Below are 14,130 nucleotides of genomic sequence, written 5' to 3' on the forward strand. Positions count from 1 at the left end.
TTAATCGAGCACACAGCCATGCAATGTCCATAGACAAACATTGGCAGTAGAATGGCTTTACTGAAAAGCTCAGTGCCTTTCAATGTTGCACCGTCATAGGATGCCACCTTTCCAACAAGCCAGTTCGTCAAATTTCTGCCCTGCTGAGATGCCCCGGTCAACTTAGTGCTGTTATTGGGAAGTGGAACAGTCTAGGAGCAACAATGGCTCAGCCGCGAAGTGGTAGGCCACACAAGCTCACAGAACGGGACCGCCATATGCTGAAGCGCATAGCATGTAAAAAATAATAATCTGTCCTCGGTTTCAGCACACTACAGAGTTCCAAACTGCCTCTGGAAGGAACGTCAGCACTAGAACAGGAGCAGCCGCACACAATCCTAAGATCACTATGGGTGTATTGGACTCCTAAGCAGTGGAAATGTGTTCTCTGGAGTGATGAATCACTCTTCACCATCTGATAGTCCAACGGACTAATCTGGGTTTGGTGGATGCCAGGAGAACGCTACCTGCTGGTAGCGTTTGGGGCTGTTTTTCATGATTCGGGCTAAGCCCCTTAGATGCGTGCGCAACGCAAGGTTCATACAGAAATGGTTTGAGATTGGTGTGTAATAATTTGACTGCCCTGTACAGAGCCCTGACCTCAACCCCATCAAACACCTTTGGGATGAATTGAAACTCGGACTACGAGCCAGGCCTAATTGCCCCACATCAGTGCCCGACCTTACTAATGCCCTTGTGGCTGAATGGAAGCAATGTTCCAACATCTAGTGGAAAGCCTTCCCAGAAAAGCGGATGCTGTTATAGTAGCAAAGGAGGGGGGGCAACTCTGTATTAATGCCCATGATTTTGGAATGAGATGTTCGACGAACAGGCGTCCACATACTTTTGGACATGTAGTGTACTTACCACTATCCTTGCCACTAATTTGAGATACTTATATCTACCAGTACCACCAGAATCAACGCCTTTCCGTTATCCATGAAGCTTGATAGATGCCCTGCTAAGCATACTGTAGCTCCAGCTGGCTCTATGTTGTCCTCCAATTTCCCACCCACAAAAACCTTCCCCATCCCATGTAGGGTTGTTGTCCTTTTGACTGGCAGACCACCCCTGTACACATAGAACCTAGGGCCTTTAAGAAGTTGGGTCCCATTCCTTGAAAAGAGCACGAAGTGCCACTTACAGGATCAAACCAGATTAGCAGCTATTAGCATTTATAACCCTTTTGCCTCGGTTGTACTACATTTGTTTTTCATAAATTCCCACAATTGACGAATAATGTGCCTAATAGTAGGCACTTCCACTAAGGATTGTTACCTTTAACAAGGACCGAAAATAGAACATCTCCATTTAGGCAAGCAGATTTAATTTATTTTATATTCTAGCTTGTGATTCCATCCTATATGGTCCCTAACATCATTTCCCCTCTCTTCTCCAGGTTTGACAACCCCGCGGCTGTCAGCCCGACTCCGGCCCGGCAGCTGACCTTCAACTACCTGCTGCCATTGAATGCCTGGCTCCTTCTGAACCCCTCGGAGCTCTGCTGTGATTGGACCATGGGTACCATTCCTCTGGTGGAAAGCCCTCTAGACCTGAGGAACCTGGCCACCCTGGCCTTCTACAGCTTGCTGGGCCTGCTGGCCTTCCACAGCCTCCGCCACTCACACTCTTCCGCCAAGACCGTCCTCATGGTTAGTGGAGTGAGAGTTTGTGGTCTATAAAGACTTGTGATACAGTGCATAAGTGAATCTCGCTGCCTTTTTTATTGGTGGTTGTGGTTTTGCCAGATCAAAATACATTTATTTTTCTTCTTTTGCTCTTACACGTTGCATTGTCCAATGTGCCTTTGGCAGCTGTCATGGAAATTATTATCTGTGGTGTGGAATTTTTCTGCACTAGTATGGTTTGTTTCTGACCTGAAGTTACCAGTTGTAACTAGGGCTGTTACGGCTTACCGTATTACCTCCACACCAGCGGTCATAACGGCATTCAAATTCCACATGACCGTTTAGTCACGTAAATAGGCTTCTCCAAGCTCTGATGCTGCTGATCAGTAGTAACCTACCAAACTTCCTAACTGCCTGGTACTCAGCACTCTATTGTCCCTCTAATCACTCTGACGTCAATGCAAATGTGCTGGAATCTAATCAAATAGTTCATTATTGCCCATGAGCTCATTTTGTGAAATCTTTCTATCGGCTATGCAATTGCGTGAGAAAACAGAGTTTTGATGACATCTATTAAAAAGTGGAGGATCCCATCAGCTTTCTATAGGCTAGGCCTACTATATGTATTTATCTATCAACTTTCCTAATATTAAGCACATTGCTTCGCTTTACAACAGGAGTATGTATAGCCTACATGGCTGGCATGAAAATGAACCACATTAAAAGCATCCTCCTTTCGCTGTTTAAATACATGTATTTTTTCCAACAATACCCCTATACCCCGACAGGTGCATGATCATGGTCCATTCTAAATCTAAACTAATTTCACACATATATTATTTTGTGCACTGTATGTAAAGAACATTAAATCTAGAGTAGTCTGGTGGGTGACAATATTAGCCTATCCCTTGAATGATACTCAGCTTGTGCAATAAGTCAAGGAACAGCGCATGCCTTTTTTTGCTACTTTTTCAAATCAAAGTCGCACACCTCATGTAGCCTAGCCCATAGGCCTATATGTTTTAATAAGGTTAGTATCACACCTCATGTAGCCTAGCCCATAGGCCTATATGTTTTGATTAGGTTAGTATCACACCTCATATAGCCTAGCCCATAGGCCTATATGTTTTAATAAGGTTAGTATCACACCTCATGTAGCCTAGCCCATAGGCCTATATGTTTTAATAAGGTTAGTATCACACCTCATGTAGCCTAGCCCATAGGCCTATATGTTTTAATAAGGTTAGTATCACACCTCATGTAGCCTAGCCCATAGGCCTATATGTTTTGATTAGGTTTGTATCACAACCAAAGTGGCCAAATAACTTCTTAAAATTAAAGGACATTAATCTGCTATATAACCAATACCTAAATTTCATAATATACACAGTGCATGAGTTTCAAGTTTGGGGAAGATAATTTCCACCATTAAAAATTCACCTTTATAATAAAGCATTACATGCATAATCACATTTGGCGTCACTTTCGAGAAGTGTTTTCCCGCTAATTGATTGCATTTTAGAACATTTACACTTATAGCCTACTGCCCTGTGTGCATTGCTGTACTTATAATGTGAAGAATCAAATCAGATTTATTTATTAAGCCCTTACATCAGCTGATGTCACAGTGCTGTACAGAAACCCAGCCTAAAACACCAAACAGCAAGCAATGCAAGTGTAGAAGCACGGTGGCTAGGAAGAAATCTAGAGAGGAATCAGGCTATGAGGGGTGGCCAGTCCTCTTCTGGCTGTGCCGGGTGGAGATTATAACAGAACATGGCCAAGATGTTCAAATGTTCATAGATGACCAGCAGGGCCAAATAATAATAGTGGTTGTCAAGGGTGCAACAGGCCAGCACCTCAGGAGTAAATGTCAGTTGGCTCTTCATAGCCGATCATTCAGAGTATCTCTACCGCTCCTGCTGTCTCTAGAGAGTTGAAAACAGCAGGTCTGGGACAGGTAGCACGTCCGGAGAACAGGTCAGGGTTCCATAGCCGCATGCAGAACAGTTGAAACTGGAGCAGCAGCATGTCCAGGTGGACTGGAGACAGCAAGGAGTCGTCAACCCGGAAATAGCCTAATAGTTTAACATTTTAAGTTAAAAGTTCTCATCTGTTGCATCAGTCTCATTGCTTTTAAACTTTTTTTTTATACTAGGGGTTGTATTAATTTGGGATCTATTGCATCCCACAACGGTCCCAGAGTGTTTGGAATATTTATTTATTGTACCGAAGGAATAGGCCAACTTTTTTACTATGGGGGATAATAGATTGACATAGGACAGTGCTTTTGCTGTTCATTAAGCCTACTCATCTTGCTGGCTGACTAAAGGTAGGCTAAATGTGGACAGCTCTAACATGTTCAATATGCGCATTAATGTCCCCAGTGTGTCAGTCTTCATTCACTTGAAGCCTACTTCTTCGCTGAAATGCCTGTGAGAAGGAACCCGATCACGTGACGGGCATTGGCTTCATCTGAGAGAGCCATGTGAGTGAGAAGTGCTTCAGAGCACAGCAGCCGGGAATGATAATTATTATATTCACCCGAAGGGCACAACACCCACTTTGGCCGCAAAAGGCATGGATTGTTTTATGGGACATTATGGCTACACAAGGGGGTGCTGCTGGGAAAATTCAAGACCTGGTGAGAATATTATCAAGTGCTTGTCAATATTGTGAATGAGACTGAAGTGTGTGCAGCTTGTGACTTTTTTCAAATAATCATTAGAATCCCATCAATGCAGCCTTAAAATGTATTAAAAATCCAATCATATTGCCCGACGTTTGTATCACAACTAAAGTTGCATAAATACCTCTAAGTGAAGCATATAGGAGGACCAGTTTCTTTGTTAACCGCTCAACACAGAATAAAGCATATGTTCATGTTTGAAATGACCGGCTGTGCGCATGTGTGCACTTCCTTTGAAATTGTTGGCAGAATATATCCTTTCTATTTTAGCAAGCTATGTTCAATTATATTCTTCATACTATAGAATAATACGAAATAATAACACGGAATTCTAAGCAAATGTTGTCTGCTAAATTAACTAGTGCAGCTCACAGCCATATGGCATAGCCAGATCAGGACCTAACATAAGAACAACTCAAAGTATGCTATTCTGTTCTTCTGAAATGGACTACATTTTCTTCATATCATGTTTATGTAGACTTGTCTAAAATAAATAATGGATTTATTGTGATTGTGTAGGCTATATTAAATTGACTTATTAGACTTTTTTTTAAATGTAGACGGTCCAAAGGTCTGCGTCAGTGGTTTGAAGGCTATGCGTGGAAGCCAGAAGATGCTAAACATGTTTGTCAATTAACGGTCAATTACCGTAAGACCGGCAGTTATTTGCTTGACAATAACCTAACTGTAGTCACGACAAAGACATCAAAACATCACTGTGGAAATTCCCACATTGGGCCAATAAGTTCGACTTGTTCTGCTTGTAGAGTGAATGATGACCTCTTGGCGTTGAGTTTCACTCACTGTGCCATCTACTTTACACACAGCCTAACCCTTCTGTGTTTATAAAGTCAAGACAATTCATATTCTGTACAACATACCATGGAAGCCTGGGATGTTGTTTTACTCTTTTGTCACAACAGATGGCATCTCTCTGTATCCTCAGCCTGGCTTACACCACTTCTGTTCTCTCCTGAATGAAATTTAGTGGAAAGTTCAGCAGTGTGGATGCCTGCCCTGAATCTGCTCTACGGTATCCTCTGCGTGCCCATAGATAGCGGAAGAGAAAGGGATAGAACGGATTGTAACAGAGTAACAGACCCATGACTTCTTCCTTAATGTGTTCTCTCTGAATCAACCCGGCTCAGTGAACTTGCTCACAATGTTGCTTTTACCCTACCCTCCCTACCCTCCCCACGACAAATCACAATAATGTAGAAGAAATAGTTACTCTGATTTCTAAGAGAAAGAAAGCTCATAGCTCAACAGCTAGCATGAAGATATGATGAGACTACATTTAGATCCTATTTGGTTTGGCTATTATTACAGGTTTTTTTGTTCTTTTTTTTTTATCCCCACTGCAGAAATCCCCCATAGCCTACTTATTTTAGACCAATAGGAAACATTGTTTTTTTCTATACTGATGGATTGTTTCTGTTCTTTGTGTAGTGTCTTCCAAACTATTTGAGTCCACCACTGTTGCCGAACTCAGAATGTATGTCCTAATAATAATGGAAATTACATTAAATGTCAGTTTTTGTTACACTTGAGGCTGCATGATAATCTAGAACATCGGAGATATCCTAATATAGAATTAGGCCTAGAACTCTGAATTGTCCCTTATGGGCTGGGTTCCGGGACCCAGATTAATAAGGCTACTCTTGCACTCCTGGACACTTTCAGTAGATCATCTCCATTTGAAAGCGCTTAATCTGGTTCTGGTTCTGTAGTGAGTTCTGAGCCCTTTTTAAGGTGTGAAATTTGAATGAGCTGTTGTGTTGTCTGCAAGGGATGCTGGTAATCAACTGCCTTCTTCCCAGGCAGTGGAAATTTTAGCATGTAAATCTTGGTGGGTCAAATTCAACCAATATTTTTAGATGCATACCAGCGACGCCGCTAAACAATACATTAAATTCACAAAAGCGGTGAAAAACGGTTCCCACAAACTGTTAGGGCCTTCATAAAGCTTGTCCCAACAGCCGAGCTTTCCTTCAGCACCATGGAGTGAAACCTTACCACCACTACACCTGGCTATCAGTGGGGCCTCGTCTGGCAGCGAAACAGTTCATTCTGCCTCATTTACTTGCCTTTTTAAAACCCAAAGCTGATATAGCTGACTTGCTTAAATAAACATGGTTACTGCTGATTCCTTGGGGATTTGTGTAAGTCGTTAAGAACCACATTCTCCTTCTATAATAACAAAACATGAGTTTTGACTTTTGAACCATACACAAACTTTATTACATTTATGTTCAGTAAATTCATAATATTTTTATTCATATGTCATTAACACTTAGCTCTAGTTATAAGCTAGTGCAAGCCAACGATCTCTGACGAAGTAGGCCTATTCGTTCGGCACTTACGAAATGGACAGCAAAAGACATTTAAATCAATCTTAGTTCAGATAAATTCAGAAAGATGCTGAGGTCTTAAACTTTAGTCTTTTAAGTTGAGAGACAAAGGTTGATGGTTATAAAGGTCGATGGCTCGTTATATGCGGTGTGTAGCTGAGCCACAATGTTTGATTTCCCCATTTATCCGTGTTAAACAGCATTGTCAAAATGTTTATTTTATTTTACCTTTATTTAAATAGGCAAGTCAGTTAAGAACAAATTCTTATTTTCAATGACAGCCTAGGAACAGTGGGTTAACTGCCTGTTCAGGGGCAGAACAACAGATTTGTACCTTGTCAGCGCGGGGATTTGAACTTGCAACCTTTCAGTTACTAGTCCAATGCTCTAACCACTAGGCTACCCTGCGATGCACAATTCTCATGTTTTGAGACTTTTTCAGACTTGGACCACACACCCTCTCCACTGAATAACAGGCAGGGGAAGCAAAATAGTGATTTCTTTGCGACTCTCGCAGATAGCCACTGCTTCCTTCCAAATCACTCATTTTCTATTTTGAGATTTTCCGACTTGTCGTGTATTGTTTATGTCCAGTGGTCGATGAACGTTTGAGTTGTTTTCTCTCATTTACATTTACATTTTAGTCATTTAGCAGATGCTCTTATTCAGAGTGACTTTCAGTTAGTGCATTCATCTTAAGATGGCTAGGTGGGACAACCATATCACAGGCATAGTAAGTACACTTTTACTCGATAAAGTAGCTATCAGCAAAGTCAGAGCTACTGCAATTGTATATGTGTGTATTTATTTATTTATTTGTGTGAGTGTTGAGGTGAGTAGGGGTATTATTTAATATACTCTTTGAAGAGGTAGAGTTTCAGGTGCTTTCAGAAGATGGGCAGGGACTCTGCTGTCCAGTAGGAAGCTGGTTCCACCATTGGGGTGGCAGGACAGAGTAGAGCTTGGACTGGGCTTAGCGGGAACTGCCTTGCTGTTGAGGTGGGAGGGCCAAGAGACCAGAGGTGGCAGAACAGCATGCTCAGGTCAGGGTGTAGGGTTTTGCAGTGTTCTGGATTAGTTAGAGGCTTGGTGACACAAGCGGGGAGCCCAGCCAACAACGAGTTGCAGTAGTCCAGACGGGAGATGACAAGTGCCTGCACCGCATCCTGTGTGAGGTAGGGTCGTACTCCACGGTTGTTGTAGAGCATGAACCTGCAGAAGCGAGTCACTGCTTTGATATTTGCTGAGAATGACAGGGTGTTGTCCAGGCTCACACCAAAGTTCTTTGGAGGAAGAACGGCTCCTTTTTGTCTAGGTTGAGCTTGAGGTGGTGGACCGACATCCAAGCTGAGATATCTGCCAGGCACGCAGAGATGCATGTCGCCACCCGGGTGTCAGAAGGGGGAGGGGGGGGGGGGGATAGAAAATTAGTAGCGTGTTGTCCGCATAGTAATGATAGGAGAGACCATGTGAGGATATGGCGGAGCCAAGTGACTTTGCGTATAGAGAAATGTGGAAAGGGCCAAGAACTGAGCCCTGAGGGACACCAGTAGTGTGAGTACGTGGTGCATACACAGATCCTCTCCACATCACCTGGTAAAAGCGGCCTGCAAGGCAGAGCCTGAGACCCAGCCCTGAAAGGGTGGGGAGGATCTGATGGTTCACAGAGTCGACGGCAGCAGATAGATCTAGGAAGATGAGAACAGAGCGGAGAGAGGCAGCTTTGGGAGTAGATTGTCGATGTCATTCATGATGACTGCTTATCTAGTTTATCTTATCTAGCTTATCTAGTTTGCTATTTAGAAAATATGATGTTTACATCAAAGCTACGGGAGATATATAGTGGTCATCAGTCCAATCAAAGCAACGGGAGAGAGAACGTGATTTCACGTCGTTTTATCTGTGGCCAATGACCTTGAGCCTTCTTGGATGGACACTTACTGGAAATCTGTGGTAGCACCCTAGGGGGGCTTGAACTGCCTTGCTCTCCTGTAGATTCTGCAGTGACTGAGTGTTCCAATGAGTGACAGAACCCTGAGCCAATCATGGCGCAACCAGAGAAGATTAACAACACCTAAGCTCTGTGCTTTCGCTGACTGTCCCTCCACCACAGATAGCACTGAGCTAGGCTTTATTAACTCAAGGATTATTTGATTTGTTTTTTACATTTGCTAAACTGACATGTGATGCAAAATAATGACAAAATTACATGCAAAACAGGTGGGTCTCAAAACAGGTGGGGCCCTGAATGATGGGTCACCAATGTTCCCAGGGGTGTTGTAGATTCTAGGCTACTACAGACTTCTCAAGAAAATGAGCCACATTAACAAAAAACTAAAGAAAACAAATGTGGCAGTTGTTATTATTTATAGGTCTACTTCAGGTCTTAAATACCTTTTTATAGGACCTGGCATCTATTTGGACTTTGTAGCCACCTGCTGTGATGACAGCAACATGATGTTATATTTCCACCCCTGGAGGATGAGGAGTGTAGCCCTAAGTCATGCTGCGTTAACCATTAACATTAAATTAATGCATATTTTGTAATGTAGCTGTTTCAAACTCTTTCATTCAGGTTGACTGGCCCTTGGATCTCTCCGAGTATGTGAAAATAGACAACAACAAAAAAACACCTTGCGTTATTTCACGCAGCCCGGCCCTGTGTCTTCTTTTAGCTAGGCGTCTGCAGGTCCACACACCCTCAGCAACTGTCTTCCTGCCGAAAGCAATCATGCTGTTTGTTATATATATCATATTATGACTGTAACACATAGGAAGGGGGGATAACTCAGGGTAATTGTCGACTAGGACCATATAAATAAAGAGCTTATTCCAAACAGGCTCTGGGACAGATGTGGAAGATACATCCCAAATTCCTACAACCAGTAGGCCTAGGCTACATAATAAATTTAAAAAAACGCTACATGACCAAAAGTATGAGGACACCTGCTCGTCGAACATCTCATTCCAAAATCATTGGTATTAGTATGGAGTTGGTCCCCATGTTGCTGCTGTAACAGCCTCCACTCTTTTAGGACGGCTTTCCACTAGATGTTGAAACATTGCTGCGGGGACTTGCTTCCATTCAGCCTCAAGCATTAGCGAGGTCTGCGACTGATGTTGGGCAATTAGGCCTGGCTCGCAGTCAGCGTTTCAATTCATCCCAAAGGTGATTGATGGGGTTGAGGTCAGGGCTCTGTGCAGGCAAGTCAAGTTCTTCCACACCGACCTCGGAAAAACCATTTCTGTATGGACCTCGCTTTGTGCACCGGGGCATTGTCATGCTGAAAAAGGAACTTCCCCAAACTTGCCACAAAGTTTGAAGCACAGAATCGTCTACAGTGTCACTATATGCTGTAGTGTTAAGATGTTCCGTCACTGGAACTAGGGAGCTTAACCCAAACTATAAAAAACAGCCCCAGACCTTTATTCCTCCTCACTAAACTTTACAGTTAGCACTATACATTTGGGCAGGTAGCGTTCTCCTGGCATCCGTCAAACTCAGATTAGGCCATCAGACTGACAGATGGTGAAATGTGATTCATCACTCCAGAGAATGCGTTTCCACTGCTCCAGAGTCCAATGTTGGTGAGCTTTACTCCACTCCAGCAGATGCTTGGCATTTTGCGTACAGTGATCTTAGGCTGCTCCTCCATGAAACCCATTGAAGCTTCCAACAAAGTTATTTTCTGACGTTGCTTCTGGAGGCAGATTGGGGACTCTGTAGTGAGTGTTATAACCAAGGACAGACTTTTTTACAGGCTTCAGCATTCAGGCTTCGGCGGCCCCGTTCTGTGAGCTTGTGTGGCCTACCACTTTACGGCTGAGCCGTTGTTGCTCCTAGATGTATCTACTTACAATAACAGCACTTACAGTTTACCAGGGCAGCTCTAGCAGGGAAGAAATTTGACGAACTGACCTGGATAGGTGACATCCTATGACGGTGCCACATTGAAAGTAATTTAAGCTCTTCTGTAAAGCCATTCTACTGCCAATGTTTGTCTATGGAGATTCCATGTCTGTGTGCTCGATTTCATATACGTCTGCAACCGGTGTGGCTGAAATAGCCGAATACGCTCATTTGAAGGGGTGTCTTTTGTATATGTGACAGACCGCCTCGATTCGGTCTTAAGTATCACAATTTGGTGTTTTTTTTATATTGGACAAAAGTAGAGACTAAGAGCTAGGAAATGTTATCATATACTGCTTTTGAGAAAATGGCCCTTGAATGTTTTGTAACACATACCGCGTAGCTCTTTGTCTACACCCATTCAGCATCGTTCACACCCTCTTAAGCCTTAGCCCCACCCATTTCTTTAAGGATTCACGTGAGTCCATGTGGTAAACACACGCTTTGTCAAATAAAATCTACGTTTGTCACATGCACAGGATACAGAAGGTGTAAACAGTACAGTGAAGTGGTTACTTGCATAGTACCAATATCAAAAACAGAAAGTCTCCAGATAAACAAATTGTATAAATATTTTATCATTATTAGATGATGTTAATCAGACACACTTGTCTAAATTGATGGGCCATGTGAAGGAAATGCTATAACCACCCCCAGCCACATCTAGCTAAGTGGATGGGTCACTATTGTCAAGACACGTACACAGAAACATCTTAATTAAATTAGATGGGTCATGTAATAATATGGCCGAAATGAAGTATTTTGTTTAGACATGTAGCTTGCTAGCTAAACAATGAACCGGCATAATCCCAACTCATACTACTACCAATACAAACATTGTCATAGCTGTAATATGAATCTGCAAGTAGCTAAAGCTAACAAACTAGGTTCAATGTTAGCTTGCTAACATTAGGCTATAAGGAGCAATGCAAATGGATTTCTTATTCAAATAATATTAGTACAGAGATCATTCACGTAACGTTAGCTAGAGAGCCAGCAAGCTAACGTTTGCAGCTAACTAACAGTACACTTTAACTTGCAAAAAAATGACCTGACAAAATTAGAAAGTTATATCTGAACATGTAGCTAGACTCTTAACCGTATACATGGATGAACGCTTCACGGCAGACTGGAACCATTTAACTCGTTGGAGCTACATCTTGTTTGGCCACCGTTATGTCAAGTCACTCCGGTTCACACTGACCGTGACGTGTGCAGAAACTGGCCCATCACATTTTCCAACTGATCTGTTGATATACGCTTCTGCTAAATTCAGGGAATCGTTGTTGAGAAAAGTAGCAAAACGTTTGTGGTTCTCGATGGCTGTTATATCTTTCAAAAATGGTGCGGTAGAAAGGATTGTGAACACATACTGAACAGCTCACCTTTAAAATGGAAGCATGCTACATGGCAGACCAATCCAAACCCATCTCCCGTCATGTCCAGCCCATCCATTATCTCAGCCAATCATGGCTAGCGGGAAGTTTCCTGGCTTTTTCCGTGGCTAAACCAATTATGCTCGTAATTTTAACAATTTTATTCTTATTTATGGATGGAAAACAAGTTTGTTATTAAAGCACATGAAAGTTCACATGTTCCAGAAGGCATTTCTGCCCCCAAAAATATTTAAAATGCCTCTCCTGTGAAGTAGTGACTTGCGACATACGCCTAGTTTCTTGAAACGAGTCGCATATATACTGTGTATGTTAAAAAGCAATGAGTCTGATGCAACATTTCAATGTTTAGTTTAACATTTTGATGAACTGTTTTTTTCTTCACATTATAAGCACAGCAATGATGTTCCTTCCATAATGCAATTAGCGTGAAAACACCTTTGTCAAAAGGGCTCCGCAAATGCCAGCGGTTTTAAGTGGACAAAATGTCAGTTTGAGATTTAGAAAGAGAGGAGGTCTAATAGGCTACTTTGATGCAAGGTAAGACATGCCTCATATGTATTAGAACGTTCAGGTTTCAAACAATTAAGTATATTTTTTCTAAATGCATAGCCTCCAGCTCATTGCAAAGTGGTGTGTGTCATGCTGATGAAGTTTGCCTTCTGTTGCCATTTGAGATGCTGTAGCAGCAGCTCTCGCGCTGTCTGACATATTTTCTGCTCAAAGTCTCTGTATCTGTATGCTGTATGTGCGTGATAGTATATGCTTTATATACAGTGCCTTGCGAAAGTATTCGGCCCCCTTGAACTTTGCGACCTTTTGCCACATTTCAGGCTTCAAACATAAAGATATAAAACTGTATTTTTTTGTGAAGAATCAACAACAAGTGGGACACAATCATGAAGTGGAACGACATTTATTGGATATTTCAAACTTTTTTAACAAATCGAAAACTGAAAAATTGGGCGTGCAAAATTATTCAGCCCCCTTAAGTTAATACTTTGTAGCTCCACCTTTTGCTGAGATTACAGCTGTAAGTCGCTTGGGGTATGTCTCTATCAGTTTTGCACATCGAGAGACTGAAATTTTTTCCAATTCCTCCTTGCAAAACAGCTCGAGCTCAGTGAGGTTGGATGGAGAACATTTGTGAACAGCAGTTTTCAGTTCTTTCCACAGATTCTCGATTGGATTCAGGTCTGGACTTTGACTTGGCCATTCTAACACCTGGATATGTTTATTTTTGAACCATTCCATTGTAGATTTTGCTTTATGTTTTGGATCATTGTCTTGTTGGAAGACAAATCTCCATCCCAGTCTCAGGTCTTTTGCAGACTCCATCAGGTTTTCTTCCAGAATGGTCCTGTATTTGGCTCCATCTTCCCATCAATTTTAACCATCTTCCCTGTCCCTGCTGAAGAAAAGCAGGCCCAAACCATGATGCTGCCACCACCATGTTTGACAGTGGGGATGGTGTGTTCAGAGTGATGAGCTGTGTTGCTTTTACGGTTTTGCATTGTTGCCAAAAAGTTAAATTTTGGTTTCATCTGACCAGAGCACCATCTTCCACATGTTTGGTGTGTCTCCCAGGTGTCTTGTGGCAAACTTTAAAGGACACTTTTTATGGATATCTTTAAAGAAATGGCTTTCTTCTTGCCACTCTTCCATAAAGGCCAGATTTGTGCAATATATGACTGATTGTTGTCCTATGGACAGAGTCTCCCACCTCAGCTGTAGATCTCTGCAGTTCATCCAGAGTGATCATGGGCCTCTTGGCTGCATCTCTGATCAGTCTTCTCCTTGTATGAGCTGAAAGTTTAGAGGGACGGCCAGGTCTTGGTAGATTTGCAGTGGTCTGATACTCCTTCCATTTCAATATTATCGCTTGCACAGTGCTCCTTGGGATGTTTAAAGCTTGGGAAATCTTTTTGTGTCCAAATCCGGCTTTAAACTTCTTCACAACAGTATCTCGGACCTGCTGGTGTGTTCATTGTTCTTCATGATGCTCTCTGCGCATTTAACGGACCTCTGAGACTATCACAGTGCAGGTGCATTTATACGGAGACTTGATTACACACAGGTGGATTGTATTTATCATCATTAGTCATTTAGGTCAACATTG

At 42.4% G+C, this 14,130-nt stretch overlaps 1 protein-coding gene across 1 annotated transcript in view; it reads left to right on the forward strand.

Moving 5' to 3' along the window:
- tmtc3 (transmembrane O-mannosyltransferase targeting cadherins 3) overlaps positions 1 to 14,130 on the forward strand; it is a 128,825-nt gene that overhangs the window by 62,672 nt on the left and 52,023 nt on the right. The window contains exon 7 of the mRNA XM_064929340.1: positions 1,439 to 1,691. Within this exon, the coding sequence (XP_064785412.1) occupies positions 1,439 to 1,691 (253 nt within the window). The remainder of the gene's footprint in view (positions 1 to 1,438; positions 1,692 to 14,130) is intronic.

The sequence above is a fragment of the Oncorhynchus masou genome, chromosome 22 (assembly GCF_036934945.1).
Source record: "Oncorhynchus masou masou isolate Uvic2021 chromosome 22, UVic_Omas_1.1, whole genome shotgun sequence".
NCBI classification, from domain to species: Eukaryota; Metazoa; Chordata; class Actinopteri; order Salmoniformes; family Salmonidae; genus Oncorhynchus; species Oncorhynchus masou.